Source organism: Cherax quadricarinatus, chromosome 30, assembly GCF_038502225.1.
Source record: "Cherax quadricarinatus isolate ZL_2023a chromosome 30, ASM3850222v1, whole genome shotgun sequence".
Lineage (NCBI taxonomy): Eukaryota > Metazoa > Arthropoda > Malacostraca > Decapoda > Parastacidae > Cherax > Cherax quadricarinatus.
This window is the reverse complement of record NC_091321.1, coordinates 28,197,074-28,210,077: the sequence shown is the minus strand read 5'-3', so window position 1 is coordinate 28,210,077 and position 13,004 is coordinate 28,197,074. Positions and strand designations below refer to the sequence as shown.

The 13,004-nt window shown below is 43.7% G+C and overlaps 1 protein-coding gene across 3 annotated transcripts; it reads right to left on the bottom strand.

The window, feature by feature from the left end:
• Positions 1-482: 482 nt before the first annotated feature.
• Positions 483-8,524, bottom strand: LOC128692575 (uncharacterized). 3 transcript variants are annotated; one of them, XM_053781737.2, is made up of 2 exons: positions 8,376-8,524; positions 483-2,402 (listed from the first exon to the last, which is right to left on the bottom strand). In XM_053781737.2, the coding sequence occupies exon 2, from the start codon at positions 2,119-2,121 to the stop codon at positions 670-672; it is 1,452 nt and encodes a 483-aa protein (XP_053637712.2). In that variant the 5' UTR covers positions 2,122-2,402; positions 8,376-8,524; the 3' UTR covers positions 483-669. The 3 variants fall into 3 exon arrangements, with proteins under 3 accessions (XP_053637712.2, XP_053637713.2, XP_053637714.2); XM_053781738.2 differs by having other exon boundaries at positions 8,313-8,467; XM_053781739.2 differs by lacking the exon at positions 8,376-8,524 and adding an exon at positions 3,312-3,482.
• Between the last annotated feature and the right edge of the window lie 4,480 nt (positions 8,525-13,004).

The following is a 13,004-nucleotide window of genomic DNA, read 5'->3' as shown; positions in this document are numbered from 1 at the left end:
GACTGAACCTACCACCTCAGGTGGGACTGAACCTACCACCTCAGGTGGGACTGAACCTACCACCTCAGGTGGGACTGAACCTACCACCTCAGGTGGGACTGAACCTACCACCTCAGGTGGGACTGAACCTGCCACCTCAGGTGGGACTGAACCTGCCACCTCAGGTGGGACTGAACCTGCCACCTCAGGTGGGACTGAACCTGCCACCTCAGGTGGGACAACCTCCACAGCATTAAGGGGGATTACCAACAGACCCTGGCAGTCTTCAAGCTGGCACTGGACAAGCACCTTAAGTCGGTTCCTGACCACTCGGGCTGTGGCTCGTACGTTGGTTTGCGTGCAGCCAGCAGTAACAGCCTGGTTGATCAGGCTCTGATCCACCAGGAGGCCTAGTCACAGACCGGGCCGCGGGGGCGTTGACCCCCGGAACTCTCCAGGTAAACTCCAGGTAGTTTCTTAAATATATAAACAGCAACACTCAGTTGTGGTAATTAGCAAAGTTTATTGGTACAACATTTGACCTACGAATAAGCTTTCATAAAATACAAGAAAAATTAATAATGACCGTTCACGGGCGAAACTTTTCCTATGTGTATTTATTATAGCGTCAAGTCTTTATTTACTATATTAAGGTACTATAATGCTCATGTGATAATATCGCGAGGCTTCTCATAGCTCCGGAGTCCAAGTTTGATTCATATATATTTTAATGTTGCAAGAAGTGCAGAAGGCCGTGAGGCGTCCCGTAGTTATGTTGAAGGAAGTGAATACTGGGTCCAGGATGTGGCCAAGTGGACAAGTGTCCACCACTTTGTCTTCCATTACATATGAACACGTCACCATGTGTCGACCCAAAACTTTTAATTGGTCTGTTTTTCTCTTTTTCAACTTTTCCCTAATTTTGTCACTTTTGTGACTAGTTTTGACATTTGCGTTTTTGATGTCTGAAATGTAGAGACTCCTGGATGAGGGAGTAAAGTGATGAACATCAGATGAACTTGACACTTTAGTTTCACACTTACCGAGATTCACTTGTCCTCTATTAATTACATTTTCCTCTGATTGCTTGTATCTAGATTTTTCTCTACTGCTTCCACACTTCACAGCTCTCTCTCTTTCTCTATTGTTTTCCTTTTTGCTTTTTTCCAAATTCTGTAATTTGATGCGAATTTTATCTACTTTCGCATCTTTTTCAGATTTTGTCAGTTTTTCTTCTCGAGTCATTTCTGTCTTATTGACTGGCGTGTGCCAGCTTAAGTTTGACTTAAAGTTACGCTCTATCACACCTCCATTCCTAATATGTTCAAAACTTTTGCGACTGTCATCTTTTTTCTGAGTTTTGTTCACATTATCTTTCTCATAACTTTTGTTATGACCCTGTGTTGTGCTGATGTGAATGTTGGTATTGGGAAGGTGGCGGGAGTGAAAGCCGGGTTTGGAGTAATGGAAGTAATCTCTTTGACGACTGTCAAGACGTTGGTAATGACTAGTATACGGATGTTGACGGAAGTTAGTAAATCTGGTATGAGGAAATTCATTACTATGGTACCTAATGCTGGTATGAGGATGTAGGTGGTAACGACCTGCGTCGTGAGGTTGTAGGTGGTAACGACCTGCATCGTGAGGATGTAGGTGGTAACGACCTGCGCCGTGAGGATAACGGTGGTAACGACCTGCGCCGTGAGGATAAGGGTGGTAACGACCTGCGTCAGAGTGGTGACTGGTATCTGCAAGCTGATGATTGGCCCTTTCTGAAAGAGGGACGCAGTGAACTGTGATTAAATTAGAACGAGGAGTCTGTAGTTTCTCTGCATTCCGAGGTTCCGCCGCTCTTTTTGCTGGGTCGCCATAGCTGCTGTTTGCGTTCCTACATGCCGTGACAGAAGGATCGCGCTTATCCGAGCTCCTCTCGGATGTATTAGTCTTGCTACTCACTGGCTTGACAGGAACATCAAGAGCCGTGGTTACCCTGTCTCGCGCCTTGACCCTTTCAGTTTTCCTTAGGTCGTCGTTATCTCTTTTTATGTTTGTTTTGGCTTTAAAAGTACTAGTATTACATTTGACTGTCTCTCTCTCACGTTTAGGGTATGAAAATTTAAGTTCAGTCCTCGATTTTGTCATGTTACTATTAATGAAACCTTTAGTAATTTTTATTTCATACGTTATAATTACCGTGTATAACAATATTATCTCTACAATTAGCTATCAGTCCGATACAGCTTATGCAACTGGCAAAACTTTTAATTAATTCTTTTTTACACTTATTTACATCCACATTTGATAATCTTTCTTCAACTGTATCACGCACAGGTGTTTCTGGAGAGACTGCCTAAGGTCCTTTATCGTGAAGAACACGTCGCTCCTAAGCTGCTGCTCTGAGGTGCAGTCCACTTCGCTTCCTTCTGCAAATTATAGTTACATGAGCAAGAAGCTTTAGACAGTTTTTGGCATAGATCAACAGTTGTGCAAGCTTCACAAAACTGGTAAATATCTACCGTGTAATACGAAGAGAGGCACTGATCAGAAATAGCAAACATCGAACTGAAGCCAAAGGAATCTTATAGGAGTCAGGATAAGATAAGATTTCGTTCGGATTTTTAACCCCGGAAATTGAAAGAAACCCGAAACATTTATGCCAAATCTATTTTGATAACATCCAGTATTGGGCCGCTACTTAAACGAGATGGGTCTTACACAGATGACAGCTAGGAAATGAGTGAGCCACTCAAGTCCTAATACGACTTTAGCGAGCCGCTAAATAGAGTCAAAGGCCTAAATGATTTTTTTTTTTGAGCGCGACAAAATCTGGTAGATTCAAACGTATCTGATATTATCCTGACACCAAATGACTTCGAAAAGGCGATAAATGACATGTCCATGCACTCTCCCCCGGGCCCAGATTCTTGGAACTGTTAATCAAGAACTGCAAGAAACCCCTATCAAGTGCTTTTAACATCCTACGGAGAGGGAGCATAGCCCCATTCCACAAAAACCGATAGCACTAACATCCCACATCATAAAAAATTTTGAAAGGGTTCTAAGAAGCAAGATCGCCACTCATCTAGATGCCCATCAGTTACACAACCCAGGGCAACATGGGTTTAGAGCAGGTCGCTTCTGCCTGTCCCAACTACTATAAGGTCCTGGATGCTCCAGAAGACAAACAGAATGCAGATGTAATATACACAGACTTTACAAAACCCTTTGACAAGTGTGACCATGGTGTAACAGCGCACACGATGAATTATAAAGGAATAATAGGAAAAGTAACACAAGTAGTAGTAAACAAGAGTAAAGTCTGAGGTGCCTACTGGGAAAAAGCTGTTCCATAAGGCACAGCGCACTCTCCCATCCCGTTCCTCATCCTCGTATCTGAAAGACAGGGATGCAAGCCACAGCACCGTGTCTGCCTATGCAGATGACACCCGAATTTGCACGAGTGTACTCCATTGATGCCAGTGCACGACTCCAGGCGGACATCAACCAAATCCTTAAATGAGCTGCAGAAAAAAATATGAAGTTCAATATTCAAAAATTTCAATTACTCCGATATGGAAAACGTGGGGAAATTAAAACTACATCGGAGTATAAAACAAATTCCATCCACACAACAGAGGGCGAAAAACTAATGTGAAAGATCTGGGAGTGATGTCAGAGGATATCAACCTTCAAAGACCACAACATTGTATCAATCGCATCTGCTAGAAAAAAAAAATCACAGGATGCCAAGCCCAAGATATTCTTCAGGTTGCTTATTCTATCTAGGCTAGAATACTGCTGTACAGTAATAGCGCCTTTCAAGGCAGGTGAAACTGCCGACCTAGAAAATTGACAGAAAACCTTCAACGGCACACACAAGTGCGATAAAACACCTAAATTAAATGGAACGTTTGAACTTACTCGAACTGTATTCCCTAGAACGCAGGCGGGAGAGATACAAGACTATATACACTTTTGCTATGAAAGCAAAAGACTCTGCAGACGATGCAATATTCTTCCAATGAAAAGCAGGGGCGCCACTAGCACGATAAAGACAATAAGTGTCAGGGGGCCCAGAACTGTTCAACTGCCTCCCTGCATACACAAGGGGGGATTACCAGTAGACCCCTGGCTGTCTTTCAAGAAAGCGTGGGACAGTTACCTAAAGTTATCACCTGACCAGCCAGGCTGTGGTTCGTATGTCGGTTTGTGTGCAGCCAATAGTAACAGCCTGGTTTATCAGGTCCTGATCTACCAGGCCTGGTCATAGACCGGGCCGCGGGGGCGTTGACCCCCGAAACTCCTGGTATAATACAGATATAAGTGTGTGACGTTAGGTAAATGTTTCACAGGATGTTAGTTCTAGTATAGCCTCTCAGAGTCAGTATTTCTCGTTCATTAGCTCTCGGCTCAGGGAGATTGACATTAGTCGGTCTATCATAAGGTAGGAGCTACGTGTTCGGTGCATACAATAAGTAAAACCAGCTAACTGCGACCCAGCTCTGGCTGGGCCACAGGTACACCAGTTTAATATTTTAATTTCTAGAAGTACATGTACAAGATATACAGACCTAGCTGACATCAATGACATACTAGTATATAGAAAGCCACTCATTATACAGAGCATTTCGGGCAAATTAGGTCAGTTGTCCCAGGATGCGACCCACACCAGTCCACTAACACCCAGGTACCCATTTTACTGATGGGTGGACAGACAACCGGTGTAAGGAAACACGCCGAAGGTTTCTACCCTCGCTGGGACTAACCCGGACCCTGGCTGTGTGAAGTGAGAGCTTTAGTCACTAGGCCACGGGGCACCATCAGCTAATGTACACCTAACTAAATATATCATTAGAAAGTCTTGCATCTCCAAATGATTTTAAATTCATAATCGGCAAGTGTTAAATGTAAAATTAATTTTAAGCACGGTCGTATATTTCAGCCATTCTGGGAAAAAATAACATTTACCTACTGTAAATAGGCTTCTCTGAATTTAAACCTTATTTTGCTAAAATATTGGGCATATTTATAAAACTCTTAACTTACATTCTAATATGTGAAAATTCATAATCAACGTTAAATTTTTTTTTATCTAAATACTGGGACCCAGAGCCTGAGACCTTCATGTCTAACCTTCACTACCATCCACAGAATGGCTATAGGCGAACAAATTTATTAAACTACCCAATACGAGATTCCAGTCTAATATCACTAATAGTCTAGGGTCTTCTAGCAAACTTCAAAACAAAGTTACTAATTAGGTTTAGGTAGAGATCTAATCCAAGTCTTCCTTGTTCTCTTTCACCTTAGTATGTATACTCCAAACCTCGGAGAGCCGACGCCTGGTGCCACCCCCCCCCCCGTACGGGAAGGGGGTGCCGACGGCTGGTCCCTCCCCCACTGGAAGTGGGTGCCGACTCCTGTGGCCCCTCCCCCCGTACGAGAATGGGGGCTGACGTCTTCCCCCCCCCCCCTGTATAGGAACCATATCAGGTGCTACTCTCATTGGATTAATTAACCGCCCCCCTTTCCAGGGGTGGACGGGTATCCCAAGAGGGACTAGGGCGAGTGAGGAGTGGTCAGGTGGGTAGTTCAGCGCTACTGAGATATGAATCACCAAGTATACTACGCTCTGCAAAGTCCTTGCAGGATGCTGGCTATACATTTGCTTATGTAGGATCATAATTGTCTGCCAGCAGTGCATAGTTTACATACTCGTATTTACGAGAACTTTTTGGAGTGGGTGCCACATACATGGGTAGAAGCCCTCTGTTGTGGTAAAGCTTCTGGCTCCAGAAGCATTGTCATCGTACATTATATATTAACCCGTAGGGATTATACACTAACTGGAAGAAAGAGATAATTATGCTAAATTCAAAGGAAAATAGAATAGGTTAGTTTCATTGAAACAACCTCACCTTCCTAGCAACCCTGTACAGCTAATGAAATAAATGAAATTTAAGTCCCTTCCTGCGAGGGTAGCATAAGCAAGTCTAAAAAAGAAATTTTTAGACCACCGACTTTGCCACAATCCGAATAACAACGAAAACCATACATGATGCTTTCGTGATTAATAAACCAGAGTATCCTAGGAAAAACAGTCTTCCAAGAATACTTCACTCGAATTAATGAACGCAAGCCTGCGCAGACTTAAGGCCTTAAAGCAAGTTTCACACAGATGTCTGAGAATCTCAATCATCCAGCATTTTGCTGCCGTGAGATGCATTCAGTTCCTTTGGAATTTCAGTCGATAGTTACTAGACATGTGGCATTAGAGAGAAGTGCCAATGTAGAAGTGCTCCTTCATCCAGCAGTCATTTAAGCAGCAAAACGAGGCATTAGATTAGCAATAACCTTGCAGCTTCTGCTGCAGTCACGAAGCCACAACCCTATGGTCTATCACAGTATCAGTGGGCACCCACACACAATACTTTCCTACATTCTTACCAGCATAACCACAAGCCTGGTACAGGTCCGGCAGCATACCAAAGAGGTAGGGTCTGGGAAAGTAAGAAATCAGATCAACAGTTTTTGGCCATGCACGAGATGCGACTACAGTAACAGCAGCTGCTGACAATTTTTAATTACAAAATTAACTTGTGGACTTACGAAGTCCCAAAATAAACGCCAACAGGAATAACAGGGAAGATAAATTTAATACCCACGACAAAACCAGTCCCGCAGGGTGCTTCTCAATATTGCTTCAACACATTCATGGAGCGAATCATTTACCTTTACAAGCATAATTCAGTTAAAGGAGCAATAAAAAAAATCTAATGCCTTTCTAGAACTGGCAGAGAAAATAGTCTTATGCATTAAAGGGCATATCATGAATGGAGAGAAATATTAGGTTAGAACAGAGCAGTGAGAAAAGCAGAGTAAAAACAAGGGAGGGACAAGAATGATGGTTCCTAATCACTACTGGGTTAAGAATTTTTTTTAAGTAATTGAAATGTGGTAAAACTAATACAAAAAGAAACATTGTTATTTAGAGCCGGGGGGGGGGAGGGTTGGATGATATTGGCTGTAAGGTCATTTATGAAACACCAGTAAGGCTTGTCTAGACGACAGCTGATGTGGAAAATTACATTTATTTGAATGTATCATTATGTACATAACAGTAAATGAACAAAGATAATTATTTATCAGTTATACAAGTAGGAATTTGGGACACCTAGGTCGCAAAAAAAAAAAAAAAAAAAAAAATTCCTTCGATACCTATCACTGTCATATCCACAAGTTGCTCTAGACCTATTAATTACAAATTAAAGAGGCATCAACAAGAATTCTGGTAAATAAAATCTGGTGGACTGTATATTAAATTAATAAAGAATTATATATATATATACACACACACAATTTACATAACAGAAGGAGAATATCTTAAAATCACTCACCAATTTGACTGGAAATCAAGGTGCATCATACTCAGAAAACCTCTGTCTATACATGAAAATAACACTGGCCAGAGTTAAAACATCATAGACTTATCCGAGGTTCCTGGAGTTGTCTTGTCCAGTCCCCTGATATCTCAAGTCATACAGAAATGCACATCCAACAATTTCGCCTCCTATTTGAGAGGAGTCGGCCCAATTTTAACCTCTAGAGCACGAAAAATTCTTCCCATTACACCAACGTTTCTAATCCAAATTCAAACAATGGCGAGAGACCTTCTGCGCAGGCGCAGCTTCCCATTTTCGATAATTTTTATTAAATACATTATGGCCATTTATTTACATATAACTACTGTATTTCTGGAAAATATATACAGTATTTTCCACAGCTGATGTTAAAACAAGTAATTGCATTTTTCCTTAACCCAGACCTGGAAAGAACTGTCGGAGGTAGTAAGTTAGAGGTTCAAGATCAAAAGACAAGAAATGCCCGAAATGCCTAGGCATACTATTGGCCTTTGTAATAAAGTATCTTATGTCATATCTTATATGTAAACCCCACATTGTAATATTAACAAATAAAGAATTTTATTATTTAAGACTTCAGAATTTTAATTCTCAAGTTTAAACCCAAAATATATTTTTCTGTCTTCTATACAAAGCTAGTGTCCCGATTATGTGCATGTATTAGCAAAACCACTGGATGGCGAAAAATCCACAAAAATAAAGATAACCCAGATGATGCACACGTCTAATTAATCATTTGACTATATGTAACTTTGCACGATGAAGTACACAGGAATTAATGAATATATAGAATCTTAAAAAAAAAAAAAACTTGGGCAGACAGAATTACGCGTAACTGGTTTATAATGAAAGTATTTGGAGGGTGATAGCAGGGGGTGTATGAACTGCTACGAACACTAATTTGAAACGTACACAGTGGTATATTGAGTTATCCACACTCAAAGAGGAAATCAAAGCAAGACATCCCCGACAAACCTAGATGACAGAGGCACAGCGTTATAGAAGACGTCTATATGTGGTCCTGTAACCCGAGTAATACCAGTGTTGAGCAGTGTCTGAGGGAGTAACTTTTGCTGTGGTGGAGATAGCCAGTCAGCGGCCGCGACTCTCATGCTAACAAGTAAACCACTCCTTAACCATTGAATTAGTTAGTCTCATACTTGGCTATGACCCACCTGTATGAGTCTTCCTGACACTGATCAACCACTGTCTCATACCTTGCTGTGTCCCACCTGTATGAGTCTTCCTGACACTGATCAACCACTGTCTCATACCTTGCTGTGTCCTACCTGTATGAGTCTCCTTGACACGCCATTTGCTTAACACTTTTTTTTCTAAAGAACTACGTACTTGAAGATAATAATTATTTTTTAATATTTCATTTATAACTTTATATACATAATACATAGACATGTTGACATTCGCGACCTAGCTGCCAGGGAGTGTGGACGTGCCTCATACCTCTCTGCTGACAGTCTAGCAAGCTATTCAGTGACGTCATGGTATTCAGCGTGAGGAGGCGGGTGAATACCGTTGGTATACAGCTTGTTCGGGGGGCGATTACGCCTGAGAATGAACAAGTTTTGCTACCTAAGATTATCCGTGACACTTATGGTATTGCGGACAAGGATTTGTACGGTGTGGCATTAAATGGCGCCTACCGGATATTTGTGAAACTACTCTACGAGCCAGTGTACGAGAAGCTGGAGTTTACCTGGAGTTTACCTGGAGAGAGTTCCGGGGGTCAACGCCCCCGCGGCCCGGTCTGAGACCAGGCCTCCTGGTGGATCAGAGCCTGATCAACCAGGCTGTTGCTGCTGGCTGCACGCAAACCAACATACGAGCTACAGCCCGGCTGATCCGGAACTGACTTTAGGTGCTTGTCCAGTGCCAGCTTGAAGACTGCCAGGGGTCTGTTGGTAATCCCCCTTATGTATGCTGGGAGGCAGTTGAACAGTCTCGGGCCCCTGACACTTATTGTATGGTCTCTTAACGTGCTAGTGACACCCCTGCTTTTCATTGGGGGGATGGTGCATCGTCTGCCAAGTCTTTTGCTTTCGTAGTGAGTGATTTTCGTGTGCAAGTTCGGTACTAGTCCCTCTAGGATTTTCCAGGTGTATATAATCATGTATCTCTCCCTCCTGCGTTCCAGGGAATACAGGTTTAGGAACCTCAAGCGCTCCCAATAATTGAGGTGTTTTATCTCCGTTATGCGCGCCGTGAAAGTTCTCTGTACATTTTCTAGGTCGGCAATTTCACCTGCCTTGAAAGGTGCTGTTAGTGTGCAGCAATATTCCAGCCTAGATAGAACAAGTGACCTGAAGAGTGTCATCATGGGCTTGGCCTCCCTAGTTTTGAAGGTTCTCATTATCCATCCTGTCATTTTTCTAGCAGATGCGATTGATACAATGTTATGGTCCTTGAAGGTGAGATCCTCCGACATGATCACTCCCAGGTCTTTGACGTTGGTGTTTCGCTCTATTTTGTGGCCAGAATTTGTTTTGTACTCTGATGAAGATTTAATTTCCTCATGTTTACCATATCTGAGTAATTGAAATTTCTCATCGTTGAACTTCATATTGTTTTCTGCAGCCCACTGAAAGATTTGGTTGATGTCTGCCTGGAGCTTTGCAGTGTCTGCAATGGAAGACACTGTCATGCAGATTCGGGTGTCATCTGCAAAGGAAGACACGGTGCTGTGGCTGACATCCTTGTCTATGTCGGATATAAGGATGAGGAACAAGATGGGAGCGAGTACTGTGCCTTGTGGAACAGAGCTTTTCACCGTAGCTGCCTCGGACTTTACTCTGTTGACGACTACTCTCTGTGTTCTGTTAGTGAGGAAATTATAGATCCATCGACCGACTTTTCCTGTTATTCCTTTAGCACGCATTTTGTGCGCTATTACGCCATGGTCACACTTGTCGAAGGCTTTTGCAAAGTCTGTATATATTACATCTGCATTCTTTTTGTCTTCTAGTGCATTTAGGACCTTGTCGTAGTGGTCCAATAGTTGAGACAGACAGGAGCGACCTGTTCTAAACCCATGTTGCCCTGGGTTGTGTAACTGATGGGTTGAGCAATTCCAAGATCTCTGCGTAGATGTGTCCCCTGACGTGCATGTGCGTATGGTGGATGTCTCTCGACAATATACGTGGGTGAAAATGCGCAATGTGCCCTTCGAGGCCGATGCAACGGATCTCCGCAGTGTTTTCAGAAGATACGGAGTGGTACACATGGCTAAATAAGGCAATAGGGTGGCTGGGGCGTATGCTGGTCTCCCAGACGGTTCGTTTACCCTTAAGATGTCTCTACGCCAGGCCATACCATCATATGTGTACCTTGATGACTTCCGCACACAGGTCATGGTGTCGTATGCTGGTCAACGACGGACGTGCCGCCTCTGCGGTGACTATGATCATATGGCAGTAGAGTGTGGGCAGCGCGGGCAGGCCAGAAGGCCGGCCGGTGAATCAACGAATGACGATGGGCAGGAGGCTCCCATACATGGACGAAAAGGAGATGGTGGGCATGGTCGGCTTTGGAGTGAGGAGATTGAGCCAGTGGTGGTGTCGAATCTGGAGCTGTCGTCTCTCGAGTCATCTGCATCGCCGGTGGTACAGCAGGCTTCCGGGGAGGACCAGGTGACGGTGGAAGTGGAGGACTTGGATGCGACAATAGCGTCTGTTTTGCATACCATGTTCTCATCTACGGATGTGGTCTCCCCGGCTGTGCCGACAGCCAGTGCGGAGATCGTGTCCGTGGCAGTAGAGCAGCAGGAGGCTGTTGTTGGTGCTGGTGGGGCTGGCGGGGACGTGGTGACCCCTCGTCAGAAGGCTGAGACGAAGGTGGTGGTGGAGGTTCATCGTGTGGACGATCCAGTCAAAAACATGGAGAAGGACGCTGGGACGAGGAAGAGGGCGGCAGCAATGTCGGATTCTGACGACGTCCTGGCGCCGGCTCAACGCACAGGGAAGAAAGCATCGGTAGATGGGGGGCGGTGCGCTAGTGGAGGTGAGCAGCGACAGCAGGTGGTGCCAGGTGGCCCGGGTGTCGTGCGTGGAGAGCGTGGCAAACGTGGCCCCAGGGCCCAAGTGGGCAAGCAAAAGTAGTAGTGGGAAGCGAGGGAGGAAACCTTAGCTAGGTTGCGAGGGGGGGTTTAGATAGGGGCGGGAATCATCGTGGAAGGTGTGGTGAGGTCTGATGCTTGATGGCAGCGCCGGTTAATGGCGTGTGTGTCTGGGAGCGTCGGATAGCGTGCGCCTTGAGGGGCATGTGCCCAGTGTTAGGATGAAAGTGACTTGATATGTGCTTTTCAGATGTGTCTGCAAATTGTGGAGTATGAGTAGTGTTAGGTTCTGTTTAGAGGTGTTGCTGCCTGCGCCTGTGTGCGCCTAAGGTACGCTGGTGTGGTTGAGGTGGCGTATGCTGCTGCTGTGTGTGTGAATCTTGGACTATTATGTTGTATAGTATTATGGGGTGGGGTCTGTATGGTGGAGGTTTGAGGAGCGTCTTTATGTTCTATGTCAAGTATTGGGTATGTATTTATACCTATGCATACACAATGGATAAAAACACTGGTAGTGTTAGTTGTGAGGGACCTGCTGTTATGAGGCCTCTTGTATGTACATGGATAGACCCTTTGCAATTACTTGAGGATATTTGTGAAATGGGTTGTGTATATACATGTCATGTATCAATGTGTTACGATGTTACATTCTTTTTCTTTACTGTATAATTTGTATGTTTGGTTGGGAATAGGTTTGGGTGGGAAATGCAAAAGGGGGGAGGGGGGGGGCTGAGGCTTTAAACACGTTTGTGTTGGGGATAATTTTTAGGAATAGGTGTCTTTTCCTGTAGTGAATTACCTATGTGTGCTACGTGTCTTTTATGTTGTAGCAATGTACTGTTTGTTGTGATATATATCTAAACCATGACTGTTGTTAGTACACTGTTCAAGCAGTCTTGTGGTCGTTTAATACACTTTGTGGACAAGCATGACAACTGTTATATTAATGTATATATGTCAATATGTCTGTAAGATTAATACAGGTTGCTGTGGTAAACCTGTTTGATTTAGAATAGGGGGGGTAAAGGGGGGGGGTGTTGGAAGCCACACGGAGTTGTGTGGTTCATTAGGCGATGGAAGGTTATCACATCTGTTGCAGGATAGGTCTTGTATTATTTTTTTATTAACTGTTCTGTACTGTTTTAAATAAAATATAAAGAAAAAACTACCCCTTCTTGAATAACAATTAAATTTAATTCTATGAGGAGAGTACCTCCAACTCCTTGGAGGTAGCCTGATTTCTACAGTTATCATAGATGGTGTTCAGCATTGTGGTGGTGATCATGTTAACTTGGGACACCAAACATTGTGGTGATGATCATGTTAACCTGGGACACCAAACATTGTGGTGATGATCATGTTAACCTGGGACACCAAACATTGTGGTGGTGATCATGTTAACCTGGGACACCAAACATTGTGGTGGTGATCATGTTAACCTGGGACACCAAACATTGTGGTGATCATGTTAACCTGGGACACCAAACATTGTGGTGGTGATCATGTTAACCTGGGACACAAAACATTGTGGTGGT